Source organism: Marmota marmota, unplaced genomic scaffold, assembly GCF_001458135.2.
Source record: "Marmota marmota marmota unplaced genomic scaffold, marMar, whole genome shotgun sequence".
Taxonomy (NCBI): Eukaryota; Metazoa; Chordata; class Mammalia; order Rodentia; family Sciuridae; genus Marmota; species Marmota marmota.
Genome location: NW_026000169.1, coordinates 8,711,251 through 8,723,915, shown reverse-complemented (window position 1 = coordinate 8,723,915; position 12,665 = coordinate 8,711,251). Strand labels below are relative to the sequence as shown.

The following is a 12,665-nucleotide window of genomic DNA, read 5'->3' as shown; positions in this document are numbered from 1 at the left end:
TATTGAATACTCAGTTTTTAGCATGGCCTTCCTGTCCTCAGTATGCCTGTTTAGACTTTAGACTCAATGGACATTTTCAGTGTGCGAGGCAGGGGATGTCTTTGTAGGTCTAACTCATTTTTATGTACACTTTAAAACAAAGTGTGTAAATCATTTGAAATTTGGGTCATGCACACTTACATTTTTAGGTATCTTGCCTGAAACTTTCTAGAGATGTACAGCATGTGTTTAAGTGCTCCCCTGTAGACACTTATGACAATATTTTTCATTCTCCCACTCAGTCATGGTTGACATACCTGCTTTCCCACTTTCCACATTTCTTCAAACTCCGCCTTATTCTCAGATCTCCCAGTCTTTTTATCCTTGTTGAATTGTGCCTTTTTGTTTTTCATTTTAAAATCCTTTTATTGCTATTTGGTTGGTGTTTATGAATAAATGGACTTTGAATAAGAGACTAAATTTTAAGTATATAAATTAAATCAACAAATTATTTTATTTTATCTTCTCGGGTATTTTTGAAGGGATCAAATGTTTTCAGGCAAAGAGTTTTTACTGCTCTTTTATTTTCTATCTTATCTAAGGTAATATCAAGTAATATTCAGCTGTTATTTACATTTGTTCCACCATCTGCCAAAGGTCTTATTTCTTTGAGGTTCTTATATCTCATGAGCTCATCAGTAAGGAAATAGAAACTTTTGTTCACAGTTCACAGCCATGTTCTATGGGCATGACTAGGCAATTGTTCTAAGGAGAAGGTATTTAAACCCTTTGTATTATATCCAGTAGCATAGAAATTAAAGACTATTGAGGGTATCCAAGCATAACACTCTAGCTCATATACAACTAAGAAGGGAAAGTTTTCTTTTGGCTTTATCTTATCTAATATACACATTAAAAAGAACAGAATAATTTATAACAAAGAGAGACTCAGTTGGACATAATTTCCTATAATCTTGTAGTATGTAATTTACTTTCTGAGAAAGGATATTTGGATCCTGTGGTAATTTGCCTAAATTAAATGGCCACAATCTATTAACCCTTTTGTTCTTGTGAGAAGAGGAAAAAACATTACATTAAGCTGTGCTGATGATAGTTGAGATTCTCCCAAGGCCCCTCATTATGATGGGCAATTTTTTTCCTTTTTTAGGAGTTAATGAACACATTGAGTAATTATTTTTGGATTCTCAGAATTCATGGTTATGCTTCTTATGAGCAAACTTCAGAGAATCCAAAGATAGAGATTGTCCCCCTCCCCACCAAAGCCTTTATTTTCTTAATTATATGTTGAGTTTTCTATTTCAGTTTAGTTTTTGTTCCTTGTTCCATATTAATCATTTCCAGGAAATGGTCACCTAAAAACCACAGATGGTTGATGTCAGATAATCTAAAAGGTATAACATTGACATGTAGAGAATTGAAAGCTAATTGTAAGGGGAGTCTACATTTTCAATGAGCAGCCGATTTGATTCTTTTGATGATATTAATTTATGATCATTAGAGTAACAAAGATGAAAAGACATCTTTATAGGATTTGAATGTTGTGGCTGAAGTGAAGCAGGAGTTAGTAATCTGCAAAATGCCCACATTGTCCTCATTAATTCTTTAACATAAATATGTTTCCCCATATTCATACAGATATGAATATGAATCTACAGTTTCAGTTTCAAGCAACTTGTCCTCAAACAGTTTCTTGTGTATGGAAAATGGCAACCAGACTTCAAGACCAACACAAGATCCATCAGGTTGTCTACTTCATTGTATGGCATTCTGTCCAGTGAATTCATAACTGGTCTTTTGGACAAAATATTGGGTTTAGTTAAATGATTTTGGTGAATGAACAGAAGATATTTTCTCTCTTCTGGGATTCTGAGGGGATCACAAGAGGGAGAATAGGAATGTCTAATAATATAGAATATTATCCCTTATTCAATGTATCTATTAAGATTTCCCTGTCTGTTTCTTAAAATGGTTGTTTAAAAATGAGTCAAAGAGGGGTGGAAATGTAGATCAGTGGTAGAGAGCTTGCCTAGCATGCGTAAGACACTGGGTTCAATCTCCAATATGTACAGCAAAAAACAAAAAACAAAAAAATGAATCAATGATAACCATCCCAGGACCACTATAGAGTTAATCCCACAAAGAAAAATTACTTTGAAGGATGAATTTATATTCATTATTTGGTCTCTACAATTAGGCAAATAGCAAATAGAGAAAAAAGTTCTAAAGCTTTGTATTATATCACTGATATTCTATAGCTAGGAAAGCAGCAAGTATATTAAAATTTGGAATTACTTTATTCCCTTTCTACTAATGGGGATTTGTTTTTCCATCTCCTTGACCTTCTTTAACAGAGACTTGACTACACTTTAGCACAAAACTGCAACAGCATACTGGCCTCTGCTCCTTCATATGCTAAGGGATCTAAATAATCTTCTAGTGACACTTAGTCTGGATATGACTGCTGACTTACCTCAAGCCAGAACTTCTCCTCCTCTGATGGGGACATTTTAATACTGGATTTGTGACAGTGGAAGTTGCAGTAGTCCTGATAGCTGGGAACTTACTGCCATTATGGAATCAGAGTTAAAGACTATCTGTCTCAGAAGAGCTAAGCCAAAGAAGCTACTGAGAAAAAAAGGGAAAACATCACCAGTAGCCTGAACTCACTCTGGCCTTGCAGAAGGCTTGTGCAGACACTAGTCTGCATTACAGTGGGGGCAGCAAAGCCTCCCCTCTTTGGTGCATCTCCAGGAAAGTGCATTCATTCTTTCATCACTTAACATCTTCAGTTTTGCCCTAGAGTAAGCCTAGGATTTGTCTTTGATCTCTAGATGCAAATCATTGTGCTTATCATTGGGAAAAACAAACAAACAAACAAATCTCCAGAAATGGAGGCTATGATGTTTTGGGACTGGGAATGACTTCGAGGTAGACTTCTCAAAAAACTGCGGGATACAACTATGCTGGGGACCCTGATGTTTGTGAACAACGCCTGGCCGGTTTACAGGAGGTGAAAGTACCTTGTCTTTCACTCTCCGGAAAACATGACCCTACAGTGTTTCCTTAAGGCTTGACAGCTTTTTTGTCTTAGAACCAAAATTGCAAAAAGGTAGATCTAAATCTTCAGAGAGCTCTCTTTTTTTGTTTTTTCTTTTGAATTCCTTTGGACCTGGTCTTTATTATTATAATAAGAAGGTGTTGCTCCAAGGATTGGGGTGGTGTTGTTAAAAGATTTTGGTAGTTTCAGTATACAGTAGTCTTCATAGAAAATAAAGTGATTATTTCCCAGTTAAATATTTTTAGTTTTTATAAAGTTATCAGCTGTAGAAAATTCAATCTTGAATGGAACTTGGTTTTAAATAAATGTGATATTGATAAATGTGATATGAATTATGGGGAGATATATTTGTGTATGTGTGTTTTTTATCTACCCAAAGTTGTGTAGGAATGGGATAACACTCATAGCTGTTAACTGGGACCAGTAGTTACTGGTAAACTAAATTTGGGGGAATTGGGGTAAGCCTGATATTTGGTGTTTGCCAAATTCTATATGATGTAAATACTCCCATCAAACTACCCAAAAGAATTGACACTAAATATTGAATTGGGAAAAGGTATATGTAGTCTTTTCTCCCAACCCAAAAGAACAGGTTCCAGCACACCACTTATTCTTGTCCAAACCTAAGCACTCTCACAAAAAAAATGCAATAAGGGTGACCCAATGATTCATTGCTGGCCAAGTAGATAAATTATTGATAAGATGTCATGGGCATATAAGAACTACGAAATGCTTAAAGAAAACTTTGAATTAAGTATCACTAACACTTACTATCCAAGCACTAATGCAATTTTTTTGTTTGTTCATTTTAATGCAGAGTGTGTGAAGGAAGTTAAGTCATTAATGTGGGTATATGTACTGGTAGGAAATATTATACGTGGAATAGGTGAAACCCCCATCATGCCTTTGGGTATTTCCTATATAGAAGATTTTGCCAAATCTGAAAACTCTCCTTTGTATATTGGTAAGTTTAAAAATCTGCCTTAATTCCTTTTCAAGACAGAAGTTCCCTTAGGTTAAAAATTTATTGTCTACATAGAATCTTAGTGATTTCCAGAATGATGAGTAGACTCCCTTGGCATAGTTAGCCATAAGGTTTTTGAATGTGGCAATCAATTATAAACCACTTTGTAAAATCTGCCTTTTCTTTTTTTTTTTTTTAAGGTACTAGGGATCGATCTCAGGGACACTATAGCACTGAGTTACATCCCCTGTCCTTTTTAAATTTTTTTAATTTGAGAAAGAGTTTTTCTAAGTTGCCCAGGATAGCCTTGAACTTGCAATCCTCCTGCCTCACCCTCCTGAGTCATTGGGATTACACGTGTGTATAAGTTTGCCTAGCTGCAAAATCTGCTTTCTACTATTAAAAAGACTACTAATCTAGTGTCCCTCAAGTCCTCTGAATGCTCTATTTCCCTGACACTGCATTCTTTCTAAGAAGATTCTAAGCTCTAAGAAGATTCAAGATCTTTCTCACTACTTTTGCTATTTCAGTTTTTGTTCAGGTTCTCATTGCTTCATAATTTATTATAACTTCTTTGTTGGTCACTTATTTCTATATGCTCTTTTATTAATTTCTTATAAATGTTTTTGCAGTGTAATCTTTCTGAAACATTGTTTTAATCAAGTCTTCTTTACCACCTTCATGACACCTGCTGGCTTCTTGTTTATTAACTCTGATCTCTTACTTATCAATCACAACCCTGATACCCTATGTATAGTTTCCTTGATAATGTCTCTTCATCACAGTCTCCATGTCTTAGGGGATTCTTCATATTTTTTCACAAAAGCAATCTTCATAATTACCTTTTTATATTAATGTATTATCTGGTATAATAGTCAACCCAAGAGCCACTTTCTTATATTTCTCCCAATCTTCTAATATTAATTTGTTATAAATGACTTGCTTATATCCCTTAGCTATTATATCTAGTTGAAAAAATCAAAACTTTGTCTACAGGGTTATTTTCTTATTAATGTAGATTTATCTTTTTATAAACTTAATAACTTTAAGCGAGTGAGAGAAAATAAGAACAGACCTATACATAATCAAGATGGATTAAAATTTTTAAAAACTATGAATCATTACCCCAAATAACTTTTGGAACTTTTTGGAGGTTCACTAACTTTACAATAATCTCTTTCATTATTTTTCTTTTCAATCCTTTTAAATCCCTTCACATACTTCTATTGAAAGATTGCACACACATTTCTAAAATAAATTAGCAAACAGCTTGTTTTAATATGTATTTTAATATTCATAAAATACTATGGTACTGGTTTAGTTGCTTTTGCATCACTGTGACCAAAAGACCTGACAGGAACAACTTAGAGGAGGAAAAGTTCATTTTGGCTCATAGTTCTACAGGTTCAGTCTATGTTCATCCAACTCCATACATGGCTCTGGGCCCAAGGTGAGGCTGAAAATCATGACAGAAAGGCACTGCAGAGGAGAGCACCTCAGGACCTGGCAAGGAGGAAAGAGAAAGTGAGGGAGAGAGGAAGAGAAAGAGAGATGAGGAGGTGTGTTGCGCCCCCTTGCCCGCAAGGAAGACGCAACACTCAGGAATCTTCTTTCAGTAGTTTATTTCAGGCCCTTGATAGTTCTTCTTCTCCCTCTCGGATGCCCCTCCCAGCCTTAATAAAGCATCTCAAGCCCCAATGCAAAGCAGCCACGTGGAGCTTTCTCATAGGGTGATGAAAAGTCATGCGCCAACTCTCCCAAATAAGGAGTTGTTTGTCACAGACCACAGCGGAGCCAGCGCCATCTTGTAATGGCGACCATAATTTGCATAAACGGCAGAAGCGGCTCACCACAGAGGTGGAACACGAGCATGTGCTATGCTCACCAGGGACAAAATATAAGCCCCAAAATTGAACTTACAGTAACCTACTCCCTCCAGCTACACCCTGTCTACGCACATTTACTTCCCAGTTATTTCATATCAGTGGATTTTCTTTCTTTTTTTTTAAAGAGAGAGAGAAAGAGAGAGAGAAAAGGGAGAGAGAGAGAGAATTTTTTAATATTTATTTTTCAGTTTTTGGTGGACACAACATCTTTATTTTATTTTATGTGGTACTGAGGATCGAACCCAGTGCCCCGCGCATGCCAGGCGAGCACGTTACCGCTTGAGCCACATCCCCAGCCCATCAGTGGATTCTCTGATCATTCTTGCACTATCTCACATGTGAGCTTTGGGAGCACACTTCACATCTAAACCATAACATTCCTCCTCTGCACGCACCCAAAGCTCATGTCCATCTCACAGTAAAAAATACATTTAGTTCATTTACATAATTATGTATATAAAAATACATAAGTTCATTTCCATAGTCTTAACAGTTACAGCATTACCCAAAGTCCAAGTCCAAAATCTCATTCGAAACTCTAGCAAACTCTTGATTTTGAGCCAAGATCAAAAGCAAATTGTACCAATATTCAATGGCACAGAATAAACATTTTCATTTCACAATAGAGAAATGGAGGTATAGAAAGAAGAGATGGGACCAAAACAAATCAAAATCCAGCTGAGCAAACGAGTCCTGTAGCTCCACATCTAGCATCTTGGGAACATGAGATCATGATGTTATACCTGCAAAGGGCATGTATATTTCTTCCCTTGTGGCCTTACTGGTTGCAGTCCACATGGCCTCTCTCTTAGTTATCTCTGTAGGTTCTTGCAGCTTCCTTGACAGATATTCCATATTACTGGCATCTCTTGATCTCAGAGGGGTCTCCTTTGTAGCTTTGGCTTCCTTCTTACATCTTCCTGCATCACCCTTTCAGGGACAGCCCACAGGGACTCTGAATCGGCTACATTTTCCTGGCCTTCCTAGGAAATCTCAGTGGAAACCTCCCTGTCACCATAACTCCAGCATCTCATTCCTGCAGAACTAGGACCATGTGGTTGATGCCAAGGTCTGCCACCACCTTGAGCAGTAGCCAAACCTCTTGGGATGATGGCTTCAGCAGCCTCTGAGTGTTTGGATGACTGAGCACAGTGAAACAACTTCCTAGGCCCCACTGTGCAATCAAGATGCCTCCAGGATCTCTTTTCAAAGGAGATCTTTGAGCCTGTGATAGGCATTGTCTTGTCCATTCCTGAGATGCATTCAAGCTATTGTTTATGGATAAGGTACTTGGTGTCTCTTTAGTGGATGTAATGTCTTAACAATCACAACTTCCTTGGCCTCAGTTTTAGTCACACTTTTCTGGCCAAACTACAAGTTTTTCAAATCTTTCTACTCTGCTTTCTGCTCCTGATTATCACAGTAAACTTAGCTAAAAGCTGCAAGCAATGGCCATACTATCCCCTGAATTCTTTGCTGCCTTGAAATTTCTTCCACCAAATTAATTAGTTTATCATCTTTAAATTGATCCTTACAGGGTGTCCCAGGACATAGACAAAATGTAGATGACAATTTTGCCACATAAGTAGCCTCTAGTCCAATTTCCAATTTAGTCTTCTTTCTCCTCTGAAAGATCCCAGTCTTTACTATCCACAGTCCATTTTGGTCTTTTGTGCTCCAATTAGAGTCTCCAATTAAGCTCTGCTTACAACATTCTAAATGTTTTATACTTTGCATCTCTAAATTTCTCAAAATTCCTCTCACAGACTCCATAAGGCTTTTGAACCACAAGGTTAGGTTAGTAACAGCAGTGACCTTCCTCCTTGGTATGAATTTCTGTTTTAGTTAGCTTTTCACTGCTATGATTAAAATACCTGACAAGAACAATTTAAAAAAGAAAAGTTTATTTTTGCTCATGGTTTCAGAGGTTCAGTCCACTGTTGGCTGGCTGTACAGCTCTGGGCTTAAGGTGAAGCAGAACATCATGGCAGAAGGATATTATAGAGGGAAGCAGCTCAGGACATGGCAACCAAGAATAAGAAGAAGGAGAAAGAGGGGAAGGACGAAGAGGGAGGAGGAGGAGGAGAAAAAAAGAAAAAAGAGAGCGGGCAAGCACTGTTTACTGGGGACAAAATATAAACCTCAAAGTCATACCCCTAGTGACTTACTTCCTCCAGTCATATATTTCTGCATGCAGTTACCACCCAGTTAATCCACTGAAGTGAAATAACCCATCGATTAGGTCAAAGATCACATAATCTGATCATTTGACCTCTGAACATTTTGTACTCTCTCACATATGAGCTTTTGGGGAACACCTCACATCTAAACCACAATAGGTACATAATATGTAAAACTATGATAATTTATCTACATATTAAGATGAATAAGATACATGTCCACAATAAGTTTAGTAAATAAATAACTACATAATTATATCAATGTTATATATCTGCATGTGTGTATGTACAATGAAATAATTATAAATCTAATACCTAGACATCAATAAAATAGTTCTATGTATAGCTCTGGAGTTTAGGAGAGAATATGAAAGTTAGGTATACAGCATGAGAATCATCTACATAGAGATAATAAATAAAATTAGAAGGGAAAAATGAGGTTGTCATTGGAAGCTCATTTGTATAATGAGAGATCCTAGGGTAAAATATTGGAAATTACTTAGTGGGTAGAATAAGAGGAAGAAAAATCAAAGACAAAGTAGTCATACGGGGAAAAGTAAAGCAATGAATGTACAGTTTTGTGAAGGTTCTAGGAGAAAAATGACAAGAGTTAGTCAGCAATGTCAAATGACAGAGTTAGCAGGATGAAGACCAAGATAGGACACTGGATTAGTGACAAAGAGTTATTACTTATACTGTTTAGTATAATGTGAAGAGATTTGAGCAAGTGAGGAGGAGGTGAGGAAATGGAGATAGAGTATAGGGAAAGGAAATAGAGCAGAGTGCTTTAGAGATAGTGTAACAATCATTGGGTGGGAGGATATGAAATAAGCATAGAATAGGGAATGTTAGGCAGATAAAGACCACAGATAATATAAAAGGGGTTGGTACCGGACAAGTCAGGACTACATGGGGTAGTTGAGCTTCAGCCCTGAGACTGTGGAGAAGGCAGACAAAATGCAGAGACAAAATTTGAAGTAGGCAAAAGAAGTTGAAGACGCTCCTGCCTGGATTTTCAGTGATCAGGAAGGGATCAGCATACATTCTGAATTGCAGATAAATCAAGAGGTGGCTGCTGATGAATTTTCAATTATTAAGAAGCCAAGTGAGGATATAAGAGACTGATGAAAGTGGAAAATAAGAATGTGGAGGATAAGAAAGGAGACTGTGATAAAATCAATGAGATGTACCATAATAATGAGGGCATATTCTTCCAAGGAATTTTAAATTGAAGATTTGGAGTGATGTTTTTCTGAGGAATATGTATAAAAATTCTTTTTACATGTTATTGCTTTAGAATTTCTTTAAAAATATGGCTATGTAAAGCATCAAAAATATTTTGTTTTTTATCATGTATTTTTCAATAGGATGCCTGTGTGCCTGTGCTGTTAGAGCAAAGCTTTTACTCAGCATAAAAGAGAATTTGGAAGTATTGAGAAATTGCCTTTAAATTATGAGGCTTCTATGTTAGTCAACTTTCTGTTATTTTAACAAGTACCTGAAATAATCAGTGTTTTGGTCAGTTTTTTTTGTCACTGTGACCAAAAGACCTGACAAAAAAGAATTTAAGAAGCAGAACTTTATTTTAATTCACAGTTTCAGTCCACAGATGGCCCACACCATTGCTCTGGGCCCAATGTCAGGCAGAACATTATGGCTGAAAGGTATGGAAGAAGAAGGCAGCTCAGGACATGGAAATGAGGAAGCACAGAGAGCTCTGCTCACCCTCAGTAATCTACTTCTCCAACCACACCCTACCTTCCTACATTACCACCCAGTTAATCCATCAGTAGATTAATCTACTGATTAGGTGACACCTCTTATAATCAAGTCATTTGCCTCTGAAAATTCTTGCATTATCTCACACATGAGCTTTTGGGGAGCACCTCATATCTAAACCATACTATCAATTTATAAAGAGAAAAATGATTATTTTGGCTCTCGGTTTCAGAGGTTTCAGTTCATGATCAATTGGCCTTGTTGTTTTGGGGCCTGTAGTGAGGTAACACATGATGCAGAAGCATGTGTGTGAAACTACTTACTTCATGGCCAGGAAGTAAGAGAGAAAGAGGAAGGGACTAGAGTCTCATCACCCCTTTTAGAGCATGACTCAAATGACCTGAAGATTTTCCAATAGTCCTCACATCTTAAAGGTTGCACCAACTCCTAATCATGCCAAACTTGGGACTAAGCCTCTAACCTATGAAGCTTTAGAGGACATCGCAGATTCAAACAATAGCAGCTTGTTTTTCAACATTTACAAAATCAATGTTATTTTATATGCACACCAAGTTTATTTTTCTTATAAGCTGAATATCTCAGTCGAAAATATCTACGATAACTGGGATATACCTAAGCAAAAAAGCATTTGCCTAGCATGAGTAAGTCCCTACATTCAACAACTAGCACAACACCTCTCAAAAAAAAATAAAAAAAAAAATAAAGGAAAACAATGAAAACTTCAGTCTTTTCATAGAACCAGACTCTATGTGAGTAACTATACTATAACTTTGTATTTTTTGTTTTTTTTTTAGGGTTTATAGAAACAGGAGCTATCATCGGTCCTTTGATTGGACTTTTGTTAGCGTCATTCTGTGCAAACATTTATGTAGACACTGGATCTGTAAACACAGGTAATTCAATAAAATCTATTTAAACAGTGTCAGAGTATGCAAAGTATCTTATGAATGTAATTTCATGTAATTGTTGTCCTATTTGACCCTCACAAAGGTAGATTATTTCAAGTTTACATCAGCCAATCAAAGTGGAGTAAATAGTAGAGGAAGATAAAATGCTGATCTTCTGATTCAAAGTCCATTACTCTTTCTGTCATATCTCAGCCATATTTTGGTTTCAAAAGATTTAAGAATATAAGTTTTACTTTCTTGTAATCAAGGGATCACTTGTAGATAATGAAATAGACCTTTCAGTTATTTATTAAGTACCTAGTTATAAATTCTTTATGTGATACGATAGATAATCAAGGCTAATTTATTGCTTTATTATTTATGTCATAGCAGTACACATTGGCAGACAAATCTTTTTAAATTAAATTTATTTTACCTGATACATAAAACAAAAATTATACATACTAATGGGATTCCATGTGATGTTTTGATATATGTAAACAATGTATAATATCTATTTCTCTTTTCTTTAAGAGGAAAACTTTCAAAATCCTTTCTTGTAACTTTTCACAATGTATAGTACACAATCGTTACTTATAATCACCCTACTGTGCAACAGCTCACCAAGACTTCTTGCTTCTAACTTTAACTTCATATCATTGATCAACCTTAGATAAGTTTGTAAATGTCTGAATTGTATGAAAATTTTCTATCTGAATGAACCTGAGAATTATAATTTTAATAATTTTCTGTATTTCATACAAGAGATATGACATAAACTAATATAAATATATACATTTCTTTACAGATGCTCTGACCATAACTCCCACTGACACTCGTTGGGTTGGTGCATGGTGGTTTGGCTTTTTGATCTGTGCAGGAGTGAATGTCCTCACTGCCATTCCTTTTTTCTTTTTGCCCAAAACGCTTCCAAAGGAGGGACTAGAGGGTAATGCTGACATCATTAAAAGTGACAAAGAAGAAAAACAGAGAGGAGAGGTCAAGAAGGAAAAGAATGGAATCACTAAAGGCAAATATAAAAATTTTAAACACCATAATTTACCTTTTATTTTATATAGGTGTTTCTATATTTTAGCTTAGCACTATAATATATTATGCTGCTGATGTATGCTATTAAGATATTTTGTTATTACTGATCACAAGTCAATAATATCTAACTAGTCTGATTCTTCCTGTGCTAATCTTTGAAAACAAATGATATAATTTGAAAGCTGTTTTATCTCAGTCTTTATATAAAAATTGAAATCATTCTTGGAATTCCAAATAAGCAAATATATTTGGTCCTATCTGCTTTAAAACAATCTGTTCTATAGAGAACATAGGTCTAATTAAAAAATGAACAAGTAGAAATTTAAGAACAATAGTAGGAAAAAATATGCACTAATCATAATAGGTAGTATAGTTCTATAACCAAAATTTTAGCTTAGCTGTGAGCTTCCTGGAGTTTAAGGCAGAAAAAGGAAACATTATAGATAATATGATTCTTTATATTTGATAAAGGGGTGAATGATAATTTTTAAAGATAAATTGTTCCCTCAACAACAAAGTATAAAAGTGTAGAAAAAAATATCATCATATGATGTATGATACAAGTAACATTGAGCAACATAGTGAATTTCAGCGAATGCAAGAGCATAATTAATGTAGCATTTTTTTAATATAGATCTTTAATCAAAGTTCAAGGCAAAGTTTTCAAGAAGATGTTTCGGTGGGAAACTCAGTGTAGATAATTTTAGTATGTAGTATTTGTATCCCAAACGTGGCATACATTGGAATCACTTAGGAATTTTAGAATTTACTGATGCTTGAAAGTAGTGCAGTAGTCTCAGGAAGTTTGAGTTAATTCTTAGGGAATGTAGCCTGGGCATTAGATTCTTAAAGAGTATTTATTTGGAAGATGGGTGGTGGTGATGGCGGGGGGGGGGGGGC

At 35.7% G+C, this 12,665-nt stretch overlaps 1 protein-coding gene across 1 annotated transcript in view; it reads left to right on the top strand.

The window, feature by feature from the left end:
* Positions 1-12,665, top strand: part of Slco1a2 (solute carrier organic anion transporter family member 1A2) — a 60,121-nt gene that overhangs the window by 14,698 nt on the left and 32,758 nt on the right. The window contains exons 6-9 of the mRNA XM_048787186.1: positions 1,636-1,742; positions 3,876-4,022; positions 10,623-10,721; positions 11,524-11,794. Of these exons, the coding sequence (XP_048643143.1) occupies positions 1,636-1,742; positions 3,876-4,022; positions 10,623-10,721; positions 11,524-11,794 (624 nt within the window). The remainder of the gene's footprint in view (positions 1-1,635; positions 1,743-3,875; positions 4,023-10,622; positions 10,722-11,523; positions 11,795-12,665) is intronic.